Genomic DNA, 25,479 nt, shown 5'->3' with positions numbered 1-25,479 from the left:
CAATGCAAAACATTTATCAAGAATAATTTCTTGGAAAATCTGTAGAATAAACAAAGGTAATTATTAAGCAAATTTTTTGAATGTAAAATAGATAAGAATCAGAAGAAATGTAGAGAAGGTTTCCTTCATTTTTTTCATTGGGAAATAATTAAGCAAGGAGTTATTTTTTCCAAGGAAGCAAGATTGATGTTGTGAATCACAGTATTAGGTCTTACCAACAAATAATTTCCGCCTCCTGTTTTCAGGAAGACCTTCTTATTTTAAGTGCACTGGCTGCATTTTTAATCAACTCCTTTAGATAAACCAACATCTATTATGCCTAAAATGAGATTATATTGTCTGCATAGAAACTTGCCCCTGTTGTAGTTAGACTCACATAACTTTCTTGCTTGGTTCAAACTCCAGGAACTTCAGTAAGAGACTGAATGGATTAACTGATAAACAAGGAATTCAAGCTTCAGAATCATGTGAATTTCTACCAAGAGCAATGTAAGTGTTTAAAAATCTGCTGACAACTTTGTCCCAAACACTGCAAAGCCATGTGCCACTCCCTTGCTCTCCATTCCAGCTCATCTTTTAAAGTATCATGAAAGATGAAATCTGTCACTTTCAATCAGAAAGCAGCATGTTGAGAAGGGCAGTGCATGCTGTGAAACTCTGGAAGCTTCTCTGTATTGCACAGTAATTAATGCCCTCAGTTTTATTCTTTATTCTGAAAAGTTGCACTACCATCAAAAGTGAAATACCAAAATAAGTATGACAACTCTTCATTTAATAAGAGGCAAGATTCAAATAAACTCTACAGTGGTAGTAAACAGTGCATAGTTTAAGGCTCAGCCTTTTAAATACGTTTTAGCAATTTGCCTGCAGGTTTTTGAAAGGCCTGTGCACAGGTAGCAAGTGTGGTTTTGTACAAACCAGCTTTGTCCTACTGTATGTGCTGGTTAGAGAAGCAGTAGCTGTGGAAAGAAAAAAAGAACATTGTTCATCATCTCCCTTGAAGTCACCTGGCAATTTCACCAAATCAAAGATAACCTGGCACAAAAGAGTCTCTTCCCCCTTACTCTACCCTCCCACCAAGCATGTTTCTCCCATCTGCCAAGAAATGCCAATCTCCTCTGATTTTATTCCAGTACTCATTAACTTCTTGACCCCTTACACATGTGTCAGCAAGCCTCAGGCTCTTCATTGAAATATCTTGTGGGGCAATAAAATGTTTTCTTCTGTTTGCTATCCCATATTGGATGTCCAGACTTGCTGTGCTCAGAAAATCATGGTAACAGTGGATGATATGTCAGTCGGTCCTCTCATCTTATATAATAAGTAATATAAGACAGCACTTATCTTTTGTATGGGAGGAGTGTAGACCTTAATCCCACTCTTCAGGTGTCACAACCATTCAGTATAAAGTAGATTGGCTGTTCCACAAGTGTGGCTTACTTGGTAAACCAAACTCCAGTACTCAGATCATTCTTCCAGGTGAATAATGTAGTTTGATCTCTTCTGTCCCACCCTGAGGCCTTGAACTGATGCGATGCTGTGCTGAGAGCTGCTCTCAGGGAATAGCCTTTGTTTCTTCTGTTCTCCAGCCAAAACCATAGCTGTGACAATAAAGAGCATCAGTTTCAACACAAATCATCAAATTCAACACTTGATGCATGCTGTAATCAGGCAATGTTTGGGCTCTTTGCAATACACCGATTTGTTTTTTCTGTTTCAATAAATAAAATTAGCACAAACGTTTTTCCCCAAAAAGGAAATAACACTAGGGAAGAAAGGCTGGGGTTTCCAGGTTGCCCACCCTGAAACATCCCCAACAGCACAGTGCCAGTGCCTAGATATGGCACTTCAGTAAGGAGATGTGGCTGAGCACTGGTTGGAAGCACATGAGCTATTTCTCTGCGTGCTCCAGAGCTTCCACAATGGTCTCTGCTACTGATCTTTTGTTGTGGAATGAACAAAATCCTTGTGGTTCTATAACTGTTATGGCTTTCCAAAGTGGCTCTCCAGTTAAGAGAAAACCAAAATACTCTGCTCTCCCTTCTCTTATTTATTCGTTGATTTATCCCTGACTAGTGCTGCTTGATTTTAACTTAAGATAAGTGTTTATAAATAATAATTTTATTAACATCTGTTATTTACTTTTATTCAGTCATTAATTTTCATTAAACATTCATAGCTAAATATGTGTCTGGTAGACTTTAGCAAGATGATTATACATACAAATTTAAAAATTGAAACCAGTTGCTTCTTATGATAGGGAACAATTTTTTTAAAGAAATTGCAAACAAAGCTTATGCTCTGATCTGAGAGTGGAAAAGCTGCAAAACACCCATCCTAGGTTCAAGTTAGAATTTTTATGTTCATGTTAAGATTACTATCTAATGACATATAGGCCAAGTGAATGGGACAGGGCTATATCATGTCTCTGCAAAACAGTATTCAAACCCCTCTTTCCCCATAGAGTACTTGTCCTGGTATATCCAGGCCAGCATGCGTCATACTCCTCTATCCAAGCTTTCCTCTTTTAGTCTGGAGTTTCTTACAGCTTCCTTTCAAACTTTTCTTTGTTCCTAATACCAGTTTCCTCTTTTCAGAGGGACACTGTGACCTGCTTTGACTCATGGACCAAGTTAACACAGCATCAAAGGTAAACCCAGACTACTCACAGCTGTAGGCTGGCTCCTCACGTCTGATGGCTGGTGAGAAGTACCTGGAAGACCTTCTGCACCACAGACAATATTCTTTTTTATTAAATAGAAGCATCAAGGCAGTACCAACACCTCTCTGAAAACCATTTGCCTCAGGTTATTTTGGCAATGTTGTGAGGCAGTGAACCTGAAGAAATGGGACTCAGAATTCACAAAGCAATTTGTTGTTAAAATCTACAGGAAACAAAAGCTGATGGATAGGGAGAACATTTCCACCCCATGTACCGCACCACTACAGACACATTTCTCTCTTGAAGTTCTGCAGTAAATACTCTGGAAATGTTTTTGCAAATTATTCTGCCCACTTGCTCTGTGCACTTTTCTCTCTCTGCCCTTGCACATGGCCCTTGTTTCCTCATCATTATCCTGTTATGAAGTATGAAAGTATGGTTGATCTTGGTGCTAGAAGCACAGCCAGACTGCTTAGTAAAGAAACAAGAACTTTAAAACATTTCAAAGGATTTATGGACTCACGCTGCTGAGCTTTGTCTCCCAAGGATGTGTGTACTGAGCTCACCAGCCACTGAAGCTCTCCTCAGTGCACTCACAGACTGCATGCTCCATTTGTAGGGAGGGGCAGAGGGATGCTTTCCATGTACTGTAAGAATCATCTGCCTTGGGATTACTGTGAATTTTAGAGATGAGAGGACATAGCACAGAAATACAAAATGTGAACATTTCTGTCTCCTTGAGAACACTATTAACCCTCATACTTACACTGTGAAATAAAACTAGTTACACCCACAGAAAAAATGCAGCCATGCACAGAGCTTGGACCACATATTCAGCATGCACCTGAGCTGAAGATTCTCCAGGCAAAGCCCAGTTTCTGTCCTGGTTACTGTTGAATCAACTGATATCACACTGATAGGCCCAGTGTGAATATCAGAGGAGCTGAGGTCAGCTCCATGCACCCACCCAAGTTCATCCCTTCCTATTCAGCTCAACACTTCTAGCACAAGTCACCCTCTGCTGATGCTCCTTACTGAGCCATCATGCAGCCACACTAAAACTTCACTCTCTGCAGCAGCACTTGTATTCAAACACTTGTATTCACAGACTCTAGTTTCAGAGAGAAGATGGGACTGGTCCTGCAGGATTTTATTTTCCATTGTTATGGTTTATTTTAAATGAAACAATCTCCAAAATGCACTTTGCTTTGCAGTGGAAGAAGTCTTACATAGCCTTTTAAAGAAATGGCAGCAAATGCTGTCAAAGCCTTGTTTCATAATATTTACAAAGTAGTTGATCCAGACAGTAAAGGGACAACTACATATCAGAAATCAGGAGGGATTTTCTTGCATAGATCTTGAATGAACAAACATTGACAGAGTCCTGAAGTTGTAGGAATCTCCTGACTTATTATCTGTCATATCCATGGGGTACGCAGGGGCTCTAACAATTCTCCTTCTAAAAGTGTCCCCATGTTTTGTTTGGTCAGGCAATTGACTCTGGGGTTCACAGGTAAACTGGGTGCCCTCATGGCAAATCAGGTAACATCTGCTTTGTCTTCCTTCACCAAAATATAAACTCAGTGTTTAGCATATGGAAATACACTGTTGCTTCATGCTCATTTTGTTTAAATCAGTCTATTAATTTTTGTACTATGCAGTCATTCTCAAGACAGGCATGACCTCAGTCTTTCATTATTTAATGACTTTCCCTTTGTGGGATAATGTACAGCTCTTCTATGTTGCTCATCACTTTTGGAAAAGGACCAATTTCATGAGTTCCTTGGCTGAGTGAGGAGTAGGGAAAGAAAGAAAAAGCCTTCCTCATTGCTTTTTAGGGACTGAACTCTAGTCTTGCTCTCTAGAGGCTTGGGAAACTCCAGATAATTTCTGCCAGCACAAATAATGAAACCTGAATTACATGCTTCTGGGAATGCAATGGGGCACAGGAAACTGTTCAACTCTTGAGAAGATTAAAGCATCATTTCTTAAGACAGTGAGGTGTTATCCTCTTCAAAGCATCTACAGAGCATTAGAAGGGTTTCAAGTGAAATGAGACAGATTGAAGCAACATTTCATCTTTTTCCATTGCTACTTATCACCAATGAAATGTTCCTATGCATCTGTAATGGCACACATTTCTCTAGGGGACAGGAAGCTTTAGTGTCTATTTCCAATGAAACAGTTTCTAAAAACCAGTCTGAATGCATCATTTTGACCTCAGCATTTAAAGCTTATTTCCCTGCAGACTTGGAGGCAGAGTGAAGCTGTTGGTTGAGACTCACAGTGAGACTGGCAGATGAAATTTGCCTGTTTTAGCAGGTCGGGGCAAACGATGAGGTCAGCAGGCTGCTGCCTAGAGCAGAAGGAAAAGCCCTGCCCTGCTGCTGGCTCTGCCTGCATGTGAGAAGAAGGAAAGCCTGAGCAGCTGCTGCTGGCCATGGAAGGCCTCGGAGCGCGTGAGCAGGGCTGGGGCTGGTCAGGCTCAGCAGGAGCAGCCTGCGCTGTTCCCAAATCTCCCACCCAAAGTATTCTCCACCCAAACATCGCTCTCTCACTTCCCCTCCTTCCCACTGGTGGGAGCAGCCTGCCCTGGCCCAGCCTCGATGCTTTGTTCAGTGTCGCTTCAACCCAAAAATCCAACTCACAAAAGAGCTGGAGCTGAGGAGGATAAAGGACCACATCTCTGTGGTCCTGCCCTCGGCTGGATCCATAACTGAAAAAGAGCTGGAGCTGAGGAGAGTAGAGGGACTTCCCTGTGGTCCTGCTCTCGGTGGGATGGCCTCACATGGGCAGGCCACTCAGTCAAGGTGCTTGAGTTGGATTTTAACAGCCAGGTGAAGCTGAATGCCCATTTCTTTCTCTGCCCAGTGAACATCTCTCCTTACAAATAAAGGCTTATTGTACATCCCTCGCTGAAAGAGCAGCCAGCACCCTTCCCATGACAGTGGGAGAAGTCAGCCGTCATCGGGCCACAAAGGGAACACCGACCGCCTCATGGCACTGGTGTCGGCAGGACCACAGGGCTGCAACAAAGCAGCAAAGCAGCCTCAGCCTCCCCCGCGGACACCGGGACATCACCACGTCGGCAGCGGCCCCACCTGAAGAACGCAGTGCCCCCTTCCCCGCCGTTCTCTGCCCCAGCAACCCGGCTCCCTGGGAGCGAGGGGATCTTCCCCAGCGGCCCGGCCCTCTCCTCCCATCAGCTTTCCAGGGGGAAAAACTGGTTCGGGGGCTGTGGCAGGCCAGCTGGGGCAGGGGCCGGGGAGCGGGGGCTGCCCCGAGGGGGCCCCATGGGGCCGGGGGCTGGCGCGGCGCTCCTGCCGGCCGGGGGGCTGGAGCGGGGCGGGGGCCGGGGCCGGGACCGGCCGGGCGGGTGGAGGGGAGAGGCGGCTTGGCCGGAGGGGGGTGCGGAGCCGCCGTGGAGGGCGGAAACGGGGTGGGGGATTTGCGTCAGTGAGGGAGCTGAGAGCGGGCGGGCGGACGGAGGGACAGACGGACGGAGGGAGCCTGCGGAGAGGCACCGGCCCGCTGCGCTAGCCCGCCGCCGCTGCCCGTCGCCCCATGGAGCTGTGCCTGGGGCCCTCGCCGCCCTCGGGGTGGGCGCTGCCGCTGCTCCTCGCCCTGGGCGCCGCCGGGCTCAGCCACGGCACCCCGCACCTGCCGTACTCCCGGCCGGGCTCCCGCAGCAAGTGAGTACCGCCCGCCGCGCCGCGGGAGCGGCCGGGCCGGGAGGGCTGCGGAGCCTCACCGACATTGTCCTTCTCCCCCAGGAACTGGTGCGCCTACATCGTGAACAAGAACGTGAGCTGCTCGGTGCTGGACGGGACGGAGAGCTACGTCCAGGCCCAGTACAAGTGCGCCTGGAACCAGTTCCCCTGCGAGCCCACCCTGGTGTAAGTAGCGCAGGGGAGGGCTCAGCAGGGAGAGCGCTTGGGCACCCATCGCCAAACCCAGGCGGGGAAGCGGCCGCGGCGCCCGGGTGGTTCCCGGCACCCCGAAAGGCGGAGGGCCGGGGCAGGGGGGTGCGGAGCGCCCCGGGTCCCCAGCCCACCCCGGACAAAACGCTCGCTCATTGCGGACATCAGGCTGCCGCGGCTAATTAGAGCCAGACTGAGTCGCTGCTCCGTGCCTCCGAGAGGGAGCTGCGCTGGCACACCTCGTCGGCTTGGAGAGGCGTGCAGGCGGGCGCAAAGCACGCGGGCTGCTTTCCATGGGCGCCGGCAGCAGGACCGCACCTATGCGCTGCTGGGAGCGCACCTGGGCCGGAGCTGCCAGCGCACAGCCGCGCTCAGACCGGTTTTGTCAGTGCTCTGTGTTGCTGGATCGGCACGTAAAGGGAGAGCCAGGAGCGTGTGCTAGCACCTTTACGGTCTGTGTATCCTTGTCTGTTATCCATCAAGTGCCAGTGCAGATTTTACAGGGGGTAATGTAAAGTTGCTTGTTTGATTTTAATCTTCGTGCGTGTGACCGCGTGGTAATCTGTGGTGTGGCCACCTGCGGCAAGGTGTGCTGCGGCAGGTACAGCTGGCATCAGGGAACAGATGTATCTTGCTCACCTGCTGGCTAATTGTAGGCAAATCTTTCCACATTTTTCCACTTGTCAAGCAGTAGTATTTACACATTTCTGTTTGAAAGCTCTAGGCAATGTGCACTCTGAAACCGTTTCAGCATCCCCAGGAAGTCACTGGGAAGACACCCACAGATTTTTGTAGGCTCAGACTTGGGGTGAGGTGATGATGAAGTGTATTTTACAATAAAGCTACAGTAACTAACTTTTATTTTGACATGAAACAGTGATGATGAGACAGACACTACTAGATCTTGGGTATTACTGAAATGGAACTTAAGCTGCTGATGACGCTGCCACCCTGGGGCCTGTGACAATAGGTGCTGGGTGTTTGGCATTCAAATGTGCTGCTTTCTGTTTGTTTGGGTTGTTATTTTCGTTAAAAACCTATTTTTTCTCTATATAAACACTAGAAGTTGAGGGGGAAAAAACAAAGACAGCAGACAGCTGAGTAACACCATCTTGTGTAACTTCCCTTGTTTCTCTTTGGCATCTTGAACTGGCCATTTTGGACTTCTGACTGAGTTTATGGATGTGTAATGGGGTGTGCCCTCTATCCTGAGAAGTCTCTATAGTGGAGCTATAGAGGCATGAGGAGGGGTTGAAACTGAGCTCTTTAAACATATAAATCACCAAGCATTAAGATAAGGAATTTCAGAGGCAGTAAATTAGGACTTTCGTGGACTATCTGCTAGTAGATAGTGAAGAAAGTGTAAAGGCATTGCTTCTAGCTCAGGAAATTCCTGCCCTGAGAGTGTGAGATTGTTGGCAGGAGAAACAAGGGGAAGCCCATCTTGATCAGGGGGCTGGACTGCACGACCTTCTGAAGTCCCATCCCTTCCAGATTTCTCTGTGGTTCTCTGAAATGGCATTGTCTGTCCTTGTGCTTCTAAACATCTGGAGTTGGCTGCTGTCAGAGAGGGAATATGGGGCTGAACAGACATTTGGTCTCACCAGCTGTGTCCAGTCTCACGGGGTTCTTTTGTTCTTTTGAGAATGGAATTAGATGCTTATCATAAGACTTTGTTTCCTCTGTTTGACTTTCTTTGGTGAACATCACTGTTGTTTTCTTTATTACTGTAATGGCAACTGCAAAACAATTCCTTGTTCTTAACCTAAAATATTCTATACTCTTACCATTCTTACCTGTCACAGCACCAGCTGATTAACACCAAGAGAAGCTGGAATATCAAAATCTTGAAATTTTATTGTGTTCAAAAATGTTTATAGGTTGTCATTTTATATTTGTGTTTGTTGCATATACATTCTCTTGGTGGCAGAGTAAGAAAGATGTTAATCCAAAAAGTTTGAAATACATGCCTCAAATCCTGCAAACTCCTAACTTGATTCATATGAAAAATATTGTTTAATTCAGAAGGAGTAGAGGTCTGAATAACAGAATGTGTTTATATATGTTTGCTAGCTAATGTTCACAAAAATAGGACAGGAAAGAGCTATAAAACAACAAAGAAATGACTGTGAGGACTTTGTGGAAATTATTCTCTTTTTTCTTCCTTTATACACTTGAACAGAGAACTTAAAATGAACTAAATAGCAGATATTCATGGGAATAAAGTACAGTCCCTGTGTAGTCTCCTCTCGATACCCATGGTTTATCTAAGAGCTCATTCAGCTGCAGACAGTGGGGACAGTGAGATCCAAACAAAACAAAGAGTTCCTTAACTGTATCATGGATGTGTATGTTTTATTAGTACTTAAGTACTATTAGGTCTGTTTTTTAATCAGGCAGTGGATTTACTGTTGGTTTATATTAGTTTAAAACTAGATTTAAAGAGCCCTTCTAGTGTTTAGGTACAGTCTAGGTTATGCATTACAATTACTTAGATTGCAGTGTATCCTGCTTTAAACTTGCAGTGTACTCCTGAATTCCATGTGTTCTTTACAGACAAGAGAGTGTGTGTTGCAGATATGGATTATAGTCAGCCCTGATTTGCCTTTTAATTATCTGTTTAATTATGAAATATCTTTTTTTTAGAAATAGAAAGATTAAGCCTAAAATCATATGCATGCATGAACCCTTTCTATCTACACTTTAAGCCCGTTAAAATATAATTTGTCTGAAGACAAAAACCCAAAAGCCCCCTGTTGGAATTACTGCACTTTCATGATTGTTAACTGTAACTTCACTTTGGCTGCTGGTTGTATTTCCTGAAAGGTTAAGTTGAAATTCAGGAAATTATTACACTTCATTGTTTAACTGTTTTATAGGTACTTGGGCTTGATAGTGCATTTCCTTGCTGAGAAGTTGGTGAATACTTTGGCTGATTAAGGTGTCAGGGATGAATGAGATGAAGTGTGGCTACTTAGGAGATAGGAGGGGAGAGAGTAGAAAGAAAGAGCAGAAATGCCCTTTGAAGTATGTTCCCTTTGAAGTGTGGGGGGCTCCTGATTTATTTTTCTTAAAACTGTGACCAGCAAAGAAAGGAGAAACTTTGTTATTAATGGGTCATTGGGCTGAATGGTACAAAAATATTAGTGTTTATACTCACTAAAAAGAACTTGGATGTTTTGAAATTTAATATTACTTCAGAAAAAACTGACCCCTCACCGCTTCTTTTGCCATGAATTTCCATTCGTAGCTTTTTTATGAATGGTTTGGTAACTTAATTAGCAATAATAGCCATTTGTAACTAGTAGCATTATCAATTTCTAAAAAAAAACAACATACTGCCTTTCTGGTTAGGTCCTACACATTCCTTAGGACTGTGGCTTGGTTGGGGCATCCTCTGGTCACTACAGCTGGTTCAGGGTAGGATGTTGTTGTAGCAGCTGTTTGTTTTGCCTCTTGTGTAGAGTGTGTGGGTACACCTGGCTATACCAGAGGTGCACTGGTTCATGGCCCAGTGCTTTTGGGAAAAGCTGCTTTCACTAGTAAGGTTTTCATTTTAAAGTCTGAAGTGAACTGAAGTGGCTGAATATTTTCTGGGATGTTTTCTGGGTTTCTGTCTTTGATATAGAGCTGCAAACAGGACTTCCCACTATGAGATAGTAAATTGAGTAGAAAAAAATATAACTTGGTAAGAACCTCTGGAGGTGCTGCAATCCCCTCATAGCCCCCAATTAACAGCAGAACCAGTTTCAAACTTAGATAAGGTTGCTCAGGGACTTGAAGAATGGATGTTTTATCTGATCTTCTAATTCATGTACCAGCCCCCATTAATTATGCTTGTGTGAGTAAAGGTATTTGTGTGCTCAGGTCATCTATCTCTCTTTGGCTTTTGAGGAGTGAATTTCATGATTTAATGTAAGCTTCTCATTTTAAAACTAATGATACGTGTATATGAAGCAAGCCCATTATTTAATTTAGAAAAATTAACAAGAAAATGATGAATGGATCAATAGCTAAGTTCAAGCCTCTCCAAATCTCTCATTGAGCAATATTTTCCAACTTTTTGTCATTTAATACTTTCAAATGATCATAAATAAGCCCAGTGCCAAACTAATCATGATTTTATTCATGGCCCAGAAGAAGATTCAAAGCAAAAGATTGATAGGACCGTAGAGAATGTTACTATGAGTTTTCTGCATTCATAAACATCAGAAGAGATTACTACTTGTCATTAAAACACTGCTTTTAATAAGCAGTATTCTGCATTTATTAACATTATATTACTGGGTAAAAGTGGAAATTTTATAGCTGAAAACCCTCACATGAGACATCCAGTTGAAGCTGAATGGCTTCATCCATCTGGCAACCCCAGAACGACCTGGGTGGAGCACATCAGCCCCAGTCTAGGAAACCCCCATGTAGTTTTCAACCTTCTAACAATGTCATCTTCTCTGAGACTGTTCTGTTGCTAGAAATCAAGCCTGCAGATGAGTGTCAGAGTGCTCAGCACCAGGCAGGATCAAACCTCAGATATGCAAGTCAGTACAGATCGAACCTGTGTTTGCCGCTGGCCTCCAGCAATACATATCTCATAAGAAAAACTTTCAGGATGAACAAAAACTTGAAGGGAAAGCGAGAGCTGTTTCATGTTTCCCCTCCAAGTATCTATAAAGGTCTTCAGGACTTTCTTTCCAATTTTGTGTATTTTGTATGGAGCAGAATTTCTTTGTACAGGCTCCAGCTAGCTGACTACATAGGGAGGTTAGCCTAGGGGCTTGTGCATTGAAAACAGTAAGGAAACTTAAAAAACTTCAGTCTCCTGGAGTGCTTGTTTGAAAATCTTTGAGATCCTGCTGGGTGTGGTAAGTTTTCCTGGCTGTCTCCCCAAGCCTGAAATTGTGCATCTCTGTCTTCATGCGCTGAATGCAGCAGAGTCTTTATTCTCTGTGAACTGGACAGGGAATTTTCATTTCACACATCATTTGAGTTTGTTGCAATAATCTAAAAAAAAAAAAAAAAGAAAAAAACCCTCACGCTGCTCCTCACTTCACATTAATGTAAATACTTAAAGTTTCATGCTTTTTTGGTTTGAGAAATATGTGACCTGGAGGTCTGGGGCCTCTTCTGTTAAGCACCAAAGAGTTGCCAAAGCCATAATTTTTTATTTTCAGGGAGCTGCTGACCCATTTAGGTGTATTTCATCATAAATCACCCAAATAGTCAAGGGACATTTTGTACCATTAGACACTGAGCAGTGCCAGTTTAACACATTGGGGATATGATGACTCCCATCTGACTTAATTTTTGTGTTCGTGTCTCATCTTTCCTTTCCAGCTCACTTTTCACTTGGTGTCTTAAAAAAATAACAGCTCTCAACACAGTGCTCCATTTTATTCTCAAAGTTGGGATCCCACTTAATCCCATGGGTTAGCTCTTGTCTTTCTGAAAGTATTGGTTATTTGTTTAATCTGGGTATATTTTCAAATAATCTCTCTGCAACAGCTCTTTCTAGAGCATTCTAGAAAACAGCTTATTTCATGGGCAGAGAAGCAGAAGTGATACTATTGGAGCTCAGTTTTTCAGGCAGCTTTATCAGCAGCAGTGCTCTGCATCCTCGCTTCATCTTTCCACTTGTGTAAGGTGAGAGACTCAGTCCCTGCTGCTGGGAGAGGCAGGTGGTGATGTTGTAAACATATAACCTGCGGAAAAGTGTTCCTGTTCCATCACTGAGTACATCACGCTGCTGCTCTACAAAACCTTCCTGAAATCCTTTTGAAGGGACTGTGTTTTCATGATTCTCCTATCCCGTTCTATTTAAGTGGGATTTTAGTAGCTTACTGTTGGTCTGTTACCATGTGTTTGACTGGCATTTCAACATTGTAAATCTCAAGAATGAAGCTCTGCTTGGAGCTTTTCCAAAGGCTGCCTGTGGCTCTGAGTTACTTAGCTGCATCCTGTGTCTGTGTTTTGCTGCTCGTAAGAAGAGGATACCTACCTGGTGGTAATTTATGAACATTAAGAGTATTAACATTTTAAACTTCCGGGCATTTCCTACTGGACTTTAGTGGTCAGTTTTTTGAAAATAAAATCCTTGGCAGATGAGAGTTAGATGGGTAGGTATTTGTGTACATGTGTGTGAAGATATATGCACAACAAGAGGGCATCACTAGTATGAGACATGAGGTCATATTTCAGAGTGTGCAGTCCCTTGATTCTTTCTTCTCACAAAGAAACGTTTCTCTCCCAAGAGAGAAAATTGCAGTTTGAATCTCATCTTTTTTTGATAGAAGAATTCCAGCCGAGTGGCATAAAATCCATTGTATAAGTAATGAACAATGGCACTTTTGGAGACTTTGAAATGAAACCATGTGGTGTTGACTGAGAATAGTTGAATGTTTTTGTCTTCTACCAGTTCCTGTAATCTTCTTTTCTTCTTACTGAAGAAAACATGAACTCTGCAATAAAATTCAGATTCAGATGCATTGAAGTAGTGTTCAGTATTGAAGACAACAAAGTACCAGAAGTCAGGCTGTAGTGAGCTGACTGGGGCATCATGGTTCTCTGCTTCTTCCCTGGTACCACTAGATGAGATGAGGTTTTATTTAGGGATAAACAAAAGTTTATAAAGTTTTATTTAGGGATAGACAAAAACAAGTTTTTCCTTCCTTGTATGAAGGAGTAATACAATCACCTGTGCCAGGTCTCTGCCCACTTAGCAATTTCTTCCAGCTGGAAGGCCATCTTCTCCCATCATGCTTTCCAGGTAACGTGAAGAGACCAAGTAAAAATAACCAATGGAAAAAAGTACTGAGTCTCCAAATGCTCATTCCTATTTTATGAAACATTCAGTAAAATTACAGTGCTTTCATAGTCAGCTACTAAAGCACTTTTTGCAGTGACCTGGATGGGTGATTTCTTGGGTGCGTACACAGCAGGCAATTGTGTTCCTGTGGATGCAGAGTGCTTTGACTCATTCCCTTGCTTTCCTTCAGTTTCTTCCCTGTTAATCCTCTCAGCCAGTTGCAGTTTTTTTGTTCAGGATTTAGCTCAGAACAGATCTGGTGCAAATGTTGGCCATGCTATACATGAGTGCAGACTTGATTAAGAACTCCCCTCTGTGCCAGTGCAAGCCTGGAGAAGCTGAGTCTCCTTGGTCATATGCACTAGTGATGCTTGTCATAACTTTATATTTTCCACAGGAGTGCCTCAAAACTTTGTTTCTCCCAGGACAAAAAGAATTGAAACACTCTCTTCTTGCTTTTCATTATATATATTTTGATTTGATTATTGTGTTATCCAAAAGCCTCTGAGGAACTTCACTCTAGATGACTGTGAGTGGGCCAGGCACTGGACTAGTGTCTAAGACATTTTTTTCAAGAAAATCTAATTGCCCACGCCCCAATGCTTGTAAAGACATTTACTGAGCTACTTCATATAAATTTTGGGAAGAAAAAATTCCAGGTAAAGGAAGAACAGCAATGTAAAAACAAGACTTGCTTAAGTCCATCTGTAAGAAGCAGCCTAGTGTCTCTAATGCCAGATAGAAATGGAAGATTATTTTGGGGTGCGATAGGATTCTTTTTTGCAGCATTGTTTACTTGGGATTTATTCTGGCTTTGGTGGCTTGCTTGCACCTAGACTTCTTTCTGTAGGCTCATCTCTTCCTCTCAAAACATCTTTTCACTGCTTGCTATAAATGCCTTAGTATAAATTCTTAATAAAGACACATTTTTCTCAATTTAAGCTCATCTGTGGGCTGGAGTACAAGCTAGCTGCTGGTGCTGCTGCATAGTGGCAAGGTAATAAAAGAAAAAAGCAAGGGTGGGATTTGATTCACCCTGACCTAAATTGTCTGCCCTGTATGCAGAGGGATGAATCTGAGCGTGGGAGCTTAGATGTGCAGTGATGGTGACACAGGTGCAAGTCAGCAGTGTCCAGCACACTCTGTAGGTTATAGGGTGTAAATAATGACTTTAGAGTGAGATGCAGCCCTGTTTTGACTCTGCTGGCTCTGTGCACTAATCCTGTTAGCCTTCATGGAAATACAGGAAGCTAAAACCTGTCATTACCTACACACAAGGCACCTGAAATCCAGGTGTGCTGGAACTCACTGTGACAGACAACTGCTAAAATCTCCAAGATTTCAGTTGAACTAGGATTTCTGCCACCATTTGTAGGGCATACAATTAGGCCTGCATGCTTGGGAAGCAGAAAACATAGGCTCAACTGGGTCTAGTTCAGTGTTTGTGTAGTATAAGCAACCAATAAGGTATATTTTCAGCAGAAGTATTTTCAGCCTACAAAATAAAAAATGCTTGGTCAAAATATGATTGCATTTAATTGCATCTTCTAGGTAGTGTTTTTGGGTGGTGTCTATATGCCTGTGCTCCCCTTGCAATGTATTGGAGATTTGGATGACTATGTTAACTATAGTATAACTGTATAAATATAACTACCAGACGATGCAATTTACAAAGAATGTGTCTACATGCAATAGAAATGTTAAATAGTGTAGATTTTATATCTTCTGTTTTACAGAGACAGAAATTTGCAGGCTTCTGAAGTAATGGGACTTGTTCCAATCACTACAGAATTTTGGACCAACCTTGAAGCTTTGTGCTCAGAGTAAACATTTTATACTCTGCTTATGTAGAAACATGCTGATTCTGTGGTCCCTTCCTCGCCATGAGGATGTGGTGGCACTTATCTCATTGCATTTCCCAAAAGGTTGAATGTTAATATCCAGTTACAGAGCTAAGCCATATGTTTTCCCACCAATTTCATCCAAATGTTTCTGATTTGTTTTATCGCTATTAGGTGACATTCCAAATATCAGTGTTAACTGTTTCCTTCTGTGGTTTAGCACCATGAGAATATTATAGCTCGTTCCCTGGTCAAAATGTTCAGCATTTGCAGCAAGCATGAATTTTTAATTGTTTTTCCTGTGGAAGTACTTCTCTCGCAAAGAAGAAGAATATTTGAGTTCTATTGTTACCCTGTACGACTTCAGCTGTGAAACACTAAAGATATTAAAAGTGAAGGCTTGTATTAGTGCTCTGGGTGTGTTTTCTCATTTGATCACCATGTTATGGTGAAGGTAGTAGGTGTGGTTAGTTACAAGTCTGTTGTGGAAAAACTCCTAAAAACCAGCTGTTCCTATGTTCCCTCTTGCAGTGAGAGATTACAGACAGTTGATATTAACCTTTATTCATGCTTTATAAAAGAATTATTTCAGCATTTAGCTCAGTTCATCAAGAGATTATGATCATCTTGGACTTGAAGTTCACAGAAGAATGGAATGACTAGGCACAGTAAATGCTGGTGTGTTATATTCAACTTCTAACCACATAAGAAATTACTATTTTTAAAAATAATTTTGAAGTATACTTGTCAAAATAATTGTGTTTATTAACACTTACTTGAATAGCAAAAGTCCAAATCAGCCAGAGGAAGAATTGGTGTTTCACTGTTTCAAAATTGCATTGCAGCATATACAGGTAGGAGCCGCAATTTTTAAGAGACTTGGGAAACTTTTGTGGACCCCTTTGACAAAATTGCCTCACTAGATAACTCTGTAAAGATTCACACCTGCCAGATAAACAATATGAAACTTGATGTTCATTTGAACCATGTATCTTTATTCAGCTTCATAAAGAAGGAACATTTTGTCTCTCTGGCTACCCTGAGTGTATTCTGTGTGTTTTGTATGTTTGTGATTGCATGTTTGAAGTTTGCTGTGACTCTGAGTGAGTAGTTTGATTCAGAATACTGCAGATTTAAATAAAGACATGTATAACTTGTATAGTTTGGTAATTCACAGTCCTATGTCTTTCACATACATAGAATCACAAATCATTCTCAGGATGCAATCCCCAGCAGAAATTTATGGTTTGTTTTGTTTTGTTAGAACTGTAACCAGCAACATAATTGTGTTCAGTGCTGTTAGATTGCTATTTCCTAGCAAAATCTTGGAAGCCTCCAGCTCCTCCACTGAAGTTCAACAAGTGGGCAAAATTCTGACTTTCAAAAGCATCTTGTATGATTGAGAATCTCCCTGGGGCTGGGTGCATGACTCATTTGTCAGTGCAGCTGGATGGTGCTGTCACAGTGACACTGTTCCTCACATGGGCAACTGGTACAGCAGTTGTGCTCGAAGAATGTCATTGGAAGAGAAGCTGTAGCAATGAAGCTGTGATTTTAAAGAAATTTTTATGTGACTGATTCAAATTAGAGAAATGCTGCTGTAAGTTCCTGTTTCCCAGCCTTACATGACTAGCCTTCCTGGAGAAAATGGGAGTAGCTGTGTGATTCATTCAGCTGGACTGGCAGCATAGAAAAGTAGTTCTTGGTAAGTAAATCCCAGCTGAATTTTTCAGCCATCCGTGAGTATAGCTGTCACCACAGTTCGAAGTGTGAATATGAAAGCTGTTCTAGAGCCAGATTTTGAAATGTTCTAATTCTGGCTTATTTTACAAATAGGAGGATTGTGATTTAGGGTTCAGGTTAATCTGTATTTGATGTACCATATCTGAAAACAAAGCAGTTCAAATTTGTGTTGTTTCAAACTTGAAAGAATTTTTAAGAAGTAGACCGCTTTTCAAATATTTTTTTAATTAAATTGTATTTAAGCATTTTATGCCTATTAGGTCAGGAAACTATCAAACAGTGAGAATGTCAAACATGCTTGATTTTTATTTTTAAGATGGAGTTTGGAAAATTTTTAAATTTTTGACCTTGGAAAAATATTAAGGTTGTTAGCTTTTTTTTTTTTTCCTATTCTTTTGTATTTGGTTGTGTCTTATGAGTGTTGAAGTCATCTGAAAGTGTCTGTGTTGATGAATACGACTACAGACAAGGTGTTCAAAGAGAAAATTGTCAGAAATATGACGGAAAATCCTCATTTGAGGATTTGAACAAAGAAACACACAATTTGCATATAAGTAGTTTTTACTCATTTTATAAAATTAGTTTCATCTGTATTCTTTGAAACTGTTGGGAAAGAAGAGAGATTTGGCATTTGAAAATAACTGAAATACTGTATTTTTCAGGAAAGGGTTTGGCCCTGAAAGTAAAAAGAGGAACACACACAAAGTTAGGAGCAGTTAAGTGTTTTATGGAAATCATACAGAAGTATGTACAACCATTTCCGGCATGGGAAAACTGATCTGGAAGTTCAAAGTTTGCACTGCAGTAATGTGGTGATAGTGAGAGAGGTTGTAGTGACTCTCAAAACCACTTCAAAACACTAAAGCATCTAGCTAATCCTGTTGCTCCTGACTCTGGCAGCTAGCTGGAAGGAAAGGATTCAAACCCAAATTATCTACACAAGATGTGGTTTAATACTTTAGATAAGGGAGAAAAAAAAGGAAGTTCCTGGGTGGCCGGGATATTGTTCTTCCCAGCGGTGCCCTTTACATTGCACTCCTCTATTTAATTTTTAAAGCACTTGACCATGGGGATTTCTGTACTTTGTAAACAGGATTCAGCAGATGTTTAAGTGAAAACTGTAGAAGACATGATGAGCTGGAGTGCAGTCTACAGCTGTTTCATATATGGTGTTCAGAAGGTATAAAAGAATTGGAAAACCTCTCCGAGTTTACGTGCTCCAAGTCAGAGTCTGAAAAGCTGACAGCCACAGCAAACCACTGCAGTTAGGAGCAGCTCACAGTCAGAGATACAGCACAGCCTGACCCTGCCTTCCCATGCAGATCCACAGAAGAACAGAATCCAGAGAGACTTATTAATATAAACTACTCTTGGCCCAGAAACAGTTGGAAAAACTATGATTGTCTCTAGTGAAAGTAGGTTTTTCCCCTTAAATGAGAAGTCATAGACCAAGTAATAATGCAAAACAACACTGAGTATTTCCCAAGTGCACAAATTAGACTATATTGTGGCAGAATTGGAAAAGATACATTTGGAAGATAAGCAAATTCATAATTAGTAATTTAAACATACCACTGCAAGTTTGTTGACCAGCTTACCAAAAAGGTACAGCAAATGGCTGTCAGATGGAGGACCTTATATTAAAATTGTGTATCTGAAATATGCTAAATAAAATTGTTAGGGTTCTTTCAGCAACTATTTGCTCATATGGCAGGAGAAGCTTTGAAAGATAACAGTAAACTAACTCCTGCTCTGTGGCTTTCAGTAGGAAATGTTTCAGAGTCTGTAAGATTTACTTCTTTCCATTTGGTAGCTGATAACTGATTCTTTATTTTTTTTGACCAGTGAGGAATTTTGCATGTTAATAGTAGGCCATATTCAGTGAAATAGATGCCTTTTGTGTGATAGCTTGGTTGCTTCTGGTGCTGTTCTGTACTGTGTTCTCTCTGTCCCAGGATACACTCCCGGTGAGCCCAGCCAGGCTACAGAGCTCCTGTAGATTCCTTTGCTGCTGTCCTGCATTTATTCTTCTGGTGGTCCCTTATTGCTGTTTAGGGACATCTCAGCAGGGAAATGAGCCTGAAATTGTTCTAATCTGAAAGAATCTTAAGGAAAAAAAATCTGAAAAAGCCTTAGGGAAATTAGTAGAAGATGCTGGTTTAACTGAGAGAAAGGAATTCATGTGAGAAATTGGGATGACTTTTTTGTTTCTTTGTGTTCCAGGAATACAATTCTGTAGAGCTCAGGTATAAAATCCCTGTTTTACTCATTTTCCTCATCTCTCAATGCAAAATGAACTGTACCTTAAATTGATTTAGTTTCTATCCAGTAGCGTAGGCTCTGCTTATGCTCTTGTGGGATACCACAGTGTCTGGCCACAGCTGAACATGTGGGATGTGTTTGAAGGGAAGCTATGGAAGAAGTCTATGGTTAAACAAAATTGCACAACCAGAATCAGTTTGTCATTTATTAACTTTTGAGTGGTTAATCAGAGAAGTTCAAGGTTGTATGTACATAATGTGTGCATAGGTTTTTCTGTCAGACCCTCTTCAACTTAACTGATGAAGCAGGAAAGAGCTGATTTCTTCATTGGTTGTAGTGTTTCATCTGATTCCTTCTTTCATGTCCTTGTCTGACTCCCACTTCCAGCATTTTGTCCTTCTCTGGAATATCCCTCCCGGCTTTGACTGTGCCATACATATGGGTTCTGAGGAATGCTTTAAAGGGAGACTGTGGAAAGACAAGTGGGACAAAATAGGCAGAAGCATTTTTTGATGTTCAGAAGAGCCCTGGGGGGAGGGTTGCAAAGACAAGTTAGAGGAAAAAGATTTTGAATTTACAGAGTAAGACACTAGTGGTCCCTGTTACTCTCAGTGCTGTCTGATGGGTTGTACCTTCACTTGCCACAACATTTTATCTCTCTGCTCACACATGAAAGCCCCTATTCCACAGCTCCCTGTCATGACTCTGTTGAGTGGTGGCAGCTTTCAAACCTAGACTAGGAAACCTAGGAAAATTTGTTTGTTTGATGTTTAAAGCAGAAAATTAATAATAGCTGCAAGTATTTGATTTTCATTATAAAAACCCCAAACCCCCGAAACCTATTTTAATTTTAACTTTAATCTAAATAGCAACATAGGTTACGGAATGTTTAAAATGCTTTCTGTTTTGGCAGATACCGAACGAGTTTCAGACCTCGGTACACGGTTGCATATAAGACAGTGACAGAGCTGGAATGGAGATGTTGTCCTGGCTACAAAGGGGAGGACTGCAGGGAAGGACCTGCAGAAAAGCCAAACACTGCTCGTCGTCCCACAACGCCAGCCAAAGCTGTCATGAAGAAAGGCACAGGTAACTTTCTGTTGGAATTTTGGTGTGCACAATCATGTCTGGTTCCTTGTTTTGTCTTCTAAAGATAAAAATCATTATGGTTTCTATTGAACTCAGCTGCTGGCAGGTACAAAAGACATGTGAAAAACTCTGTGTGGTGGGAAAATAATAGCCAGGCAGTAGCAGTCCTGATACAGAGAATTTCCTGAAGAAGAACAGAGGAATGGGCTGTAGAGCATTGGCTGTAAATGCCAGCTGTCTACTCATGGTTTCAGAAAATCTTTGGGTAAAGACAGTGGGTTTTGTAAGAATTTACAGTGTGTTTTTTTGGTGATTTTTTCAATGTTCAGGAAAAAAAGAACATTACTAAAACAAAAAAAACCCCAAAAAACCAAAAAAAACCCCAACAAACCTCAGATACTAACTTCAGTGATATTACAAGGTTTCCTAGCAGTTTCACAATGTTTTGTTTGAGATTGTGAAGATTTTACAGTTTCATGTTAGACTACGTGCCTTAATAATGGGGAGTAAGGGCATGAGTACGGATAAGCCTCAACTTCTGAAAAAATATCTTAAAGAATGAACGATGTTTGTTTGTGTAAGATACTGTCCTCTGAAAGGGCAAGAAGGAATGCTGTTACTGCCATATTATGCCTTTTCTCCATTAAGAAAAAAATGATAAACAGATGTTTCCTTCAGAAGGACTTTTCCAACATAATTGGAGATTAGTGTCACATATAGCACTTAGTCAGATTTCCACATGTGTTTTCTGTGTGGTGGAACATACTGAATGACTGAATAGATGGTTTCAAGCTAGTCCCATAGGTTATATACCTGCTTTATAAACAAGTTTTTAAGTATTTTGTCAGCTGACCTAAAATATTAATTCCAAAAGATAACAAAACATGGTGATACCTGTGTCCTTCTCTCTTCTAGGCAAAATTAAAAATTACTTTTGACTTTTCCTGCAGTTTATCCTTTCTTCACCGCTGATAATATTTGCTTTCTGGGTTTTGTTCTGGATTTTCTGCAATTGTTGCATGTTTTGTGTGAAACTGAACATCCAGATTTGTACATGACTTTTGTAAATGAGGTCCTACTAATGACAGGATTCAGATTCATTAGTTGATTTATGATAGGCAAAAAGTAGATTGCAGATAAAAGTATTTCCAATTTTCATTCAGTGAGGGTAAGTTATTTTTCTCTAACTGTTTTGAATGTGTAAATTTTATGTTTTTATACATGTTTTTATTGCCTACTTAAATATATGCCAAATAATTAGGTATTTGTGAAGCAAGTGTTATAACTGGAGTATCTTGCAGAACCTCATGTCATAATATGGGATGCATATTTGGACCCCAATTCAGTAAAATACGGAAGCACAACTCACTTCAGGCACATAAATGAACTGCCACTGAAGTTTTCAGTGGGAATTCAGGGTCAAATTATTGTTATAGGAGATGCAGTGGTTCTAAGGTGATTGTGCTGTGATGTGTATGGGTCTGTATTGGTCTGTTATGTATGCTGTAGCTTAGATCATTGCTGGACAGGAGAGGTGATTGCCAGTTTCTTTATGGCCACTGCATCTTGTCAGGAATTGGTCACTGTGCTCAAACTTTTAGTTCTGAGGGTTTTGATAACGTATTAATTGTAAGTGACTGAAAATAAGAACAGAAAAGGCAACAAGCATTGTTCAGTTTAAGTCATTATTTCATTTTAAAGAAAAGTGAAGTTAACTGCAGCTGATTAAAACAGATACCACTGGGAATATTTACATCCACATTTTGTTATTTCTGGGAAACAGATGCAGAACCAACAGAAGCACCGGAGCCTCCACCATATGAGAAGAGAATGCAGTTTCTTGAGGACGAATTGTTCAGACTCACACGGTCTGTGATTGAACTTCAGTCCTCCGTGGCGGGTGTGAATGAAAACCTGAAGCTGACTGTACAGGAAGATGCTAGCAAGATGTTGGTCACGTGGCTGAACAACCTTTACGACCGCCCGGAGCCTGACAGTGCAGTTGGTGCTGAAACAGACACTATTCAGCTGCCAGGACTCCTCAGCAATAAAGATCAAAAAGACCCTTTTATTGATTTTGAAATGGAAGATATAAAAGCTGAGCTAGCTGAGGTCAAAGAAGCCTTGAAGATGAGGAATGATGAGCTGGAGGAACTGAATGGAAAAGTAAAAGGCTATGAAGGACAGTTAAAGCAACTGCAGGAGGCAGCACGAGGACCTACAATAACAATGCCCCGTGACAATATATATCAGGACTATATAGACTCAAAATTTGAGTCCCTCAGGCAAGAAATAATGGAAGGATTTGAAAAGAAAATGGCAGATCTGAAGAAGTCCTGTGAATATCAGCAGCAGTATGATGACAGTGAAAATAACTGTGTAGGGATAATTGATGTTATAAGAGGAAAAGAGAATGACTTGAGGAAAGAAATAAATGCTCTCCGCACTCAGATTCCATCAAACAACTCCAGTTGTTGCAAGAAGGGTGAGGGAAATTACTTTGACCAACAGATGAAAGATTTAGATACGAAGATTGACAGAATTGTGGAAGCACAGAGGATCTTGAATGTCAGAATAGATAACGAAATCATTCGATTGTCGACTCCAGATCTGGAAGACGTGTTTGTTGAGAGGCTGGAGGAGCTAGATGCAAGGATGAATATTACAGAACGAAATGCTGAAGAACATTGTTTTTATGTTGAGGAGACTCTCCGCAGTGCTATCGCTGCTGAGGTGGATGAACTGAGAGACTTGTTTGACCAAAAGCTGCGGGCACTGGAGGTGAGGCTGGGTGGGACTATTTTGGAGATTGCCAACACCACAGACCCGGATGGAATGTTTGTTAATCCTGGGCCTGTCTTGCCCAGCGATGCAGGATTTGCAAATGAGCAGATTACGGCAGAGATGAATTTTGTGAAGGACAAACTGCTGTCGCTTGAACAGCTCTGTGGGCAGAAATGTCAGTCTGCACCGCGAGGTACGGAGGACCTTCAGAAACAGCTAGAAAGTTGTAACGACAGGTACAATCACTTGCTTTTGAAAGCAGAGAATAATTCTGGTCTCCTGCAGTCTCTAAATAGCTCTCTTAATGAGAAACTCAACTTAATTAAGGGTAACCAACGTGACATCCAGAGAATGCAGAGAGACATACGTGTATTCCGATACAATCTAAATGCCGTTGATAAAGATATGAAAAATCTTCAAGACGGCCTGAGTAGCTGCAGGGAGCAGCTTCTGGGTGTCAATTCCACATGCAGAAAAACGCAACGAGGTGTCTTCCGAAAAATTGATCAAATGCAGAGGACATTTGCAAATCAAACTGCTCATTCCAGTGAGAATTGTTGTGGTGAAGTGAAAGAGAGACTAGAACAATTGAATGACCATATCCTGAATGATCTTAGCAAGTGCAAAGAAAAGACCCAAGATGTCCAGGAGGGTGTTTCAGATGTTGAGAGCAGAGTTTCACATGTTGAAAAAGTCTGTGTTAAGTTGGACTCTGTTTCAGATAGCTTGCAGAATATAAAAGAAGGTCTGAATAAGCACGTGAGCAGCTTATGGAACTGCATCCGTGAAATGAATGGAACCATAGCATCTCATTCCACTGATATTTCTGGCCTCAAAAACTCTGTCCAACAGTTTCATAGTCAGGTTTCCAAAATCACCACAGACATTGAAGGCGTGCTGAAATCTCAGCCTGACACAAGTAAGTTTTTTGCTTATTTTTTTTTTTTTACTTTTTGTTTATTTGTGTGTTTCTTCAACTGGCTTTCCTTTCTGAAACTCTTAGAAAAGAACTAAACAAGGGAGGAAAAACTTAATATTACACAATTCCTGCTTTGTTTTTGCAGTGACTCTAATTTTGGCTCTTTGCTCCAGAACACCACAGAGTACTTTGAGTGCTTTGAAAAGTATTCTCCAAAAAAATAAAAAAGAAGCCTTGCATGGTTTTCATGTTTACTTTGAGCTAGAATAGAGTGGGAAAAGTAGTGTCTTTTGAATAGTGATTTTAAAATCACTATTAAAGTGAATTTTAAGTAATAATTGTCTGTATAATTCCAGTTCATTTGATTTTTTGCTTTATTTTGTTGTTGAAGATTATTCTGTATTCCTCAGGGAAAACTGAGAAGCAAATAGAGAAAACTGAAGTCAAATGAATTCAAATTTATGATAAGAAAGATTTCCTCTAAACTGTGATCTTAGCATGAGTTAATGATTATAATTCAGCACCAGCTCTTTGGTACAGAAGTTTCACAAATGAGCTCTGGCATATCTTGGCATGGCAATATAAGACTTCTGCTTCATAGCTCTCCCAGAGGCTTGCATTCCCACAAGATCATTGGCACTACTCGGCACATTCATGTGGCAGTGTTTTAACACCTCAGCCTGTTCTGTTAATAGTCTAACATGTTGGTGCAAATCTACCTCCACTTTGTTTAAAGCTTGCATTCGAGCAGCTGAGAAGCTGGGGCACATTCCCTTTGGCTCAGAATGCTTGGAAGTGGGAACCTCAGCATGTTGGTGAGCCTTGCCCTGAACGTTTAGAGGCCTTGCCAAGTGCCACTCAGTTCTCTCTGCAGTTCTTGCTCCAAGTTTCAGCAATGGGTTGTTTTTCTGAGAGCTGAAGTTTACAGAAGGAAGCCGAGTTCCTGTTTTCCTGTTTCTGTTAGCATGACAAAAAAATCACAGGAATTGGAGACTGTTTTGAAACTTCACTCTTCAGCTGGTTGATGCTTCTGGTTTTAATTCTGTGCATGTGTGAGATAAATAAGAGGCCAATTTCTCTGAACTGGCCTAAAATTAGAAGAGGTGCTGAGGGAAGAGCCTGTGCACTGTTGCAGCTAATGGTGCTTGGGAGATCAGATGTGAGACCCTTGAGTCATCTTTCTTGAATGGACAAGCTGTGCCCCATGAAGGGCAGAATGTCCTTCTCACACCAAGGCAGAGATTTAAAAACCTGTAATAGATGTGTTTATTTTGTTCAGTTGTTTAAAACCAAATGTTTTTAATTTTTTTTTTTTTTAAAAAAAAAGCAGTACTTGACATAAAACTCCTCAGGTGAGAAGCTTTTGTGTGAGATTAAAAAAAAATGTTTCTCTTAACTTTAAGGGAGAAAATGGAGTGAAGAGGGACTGTAAATTTCAGATAATTCTTTTGCTGTAA

The 25,479-nt window shown here is 41.3% G+C and overlaps 1 protein-coding gene across 1 annotated transcript in view; it reads left to right on the top strand.

Annotated features, from left to right (window-relative positions):
- The first annotated feature begins 6,152 nt into the window (after positions 1–6,152).
- EMILIN2 (elastin microfibril interfacer 2) overlaps positions 6,153–25,479 on the top strand; it is a 31,647-nt gene continuing 12,320 nt past the window's right edge. Inside the window, exons 1-4 of the mRNA XM_015617482.3 lie at positions 6,153–6,354; positions 6,436–6,558; positions 20,144–20,319; positions 22,103–24,022. Coding sequence (XP_015472968.1) covers positions 6,227–6,354; positions 6,436–6,558; positions 20,144–20,319; positions 22,103–24,022 — 2,347 coding nt within the window. The 5' untranslated portion in view covers positions 6,153–6,226. The remainder of the gene's footprint in view (positions 6,355–6,435; positions 6,559–20,143; positions 20,320–22,102; positions 24,023–25,479) is intronic.

Source organism: Parus major, chromosome 2 (assembly GCF_001522545.3).
Source record: "Parus major isolate Abel chromosome 2, Parus_major1.1, whole genome shotgun sequence".
Lineage (NCBI taxonomy): Eukaryota > Metazoa > Chordata > Aves > Passeriformes > Paridae > Parus > Parus major.
Note: the sequence above shows the minus strand (reverse complement) of the source record. Positions and strands in the feature narration are given on the sequence as shown.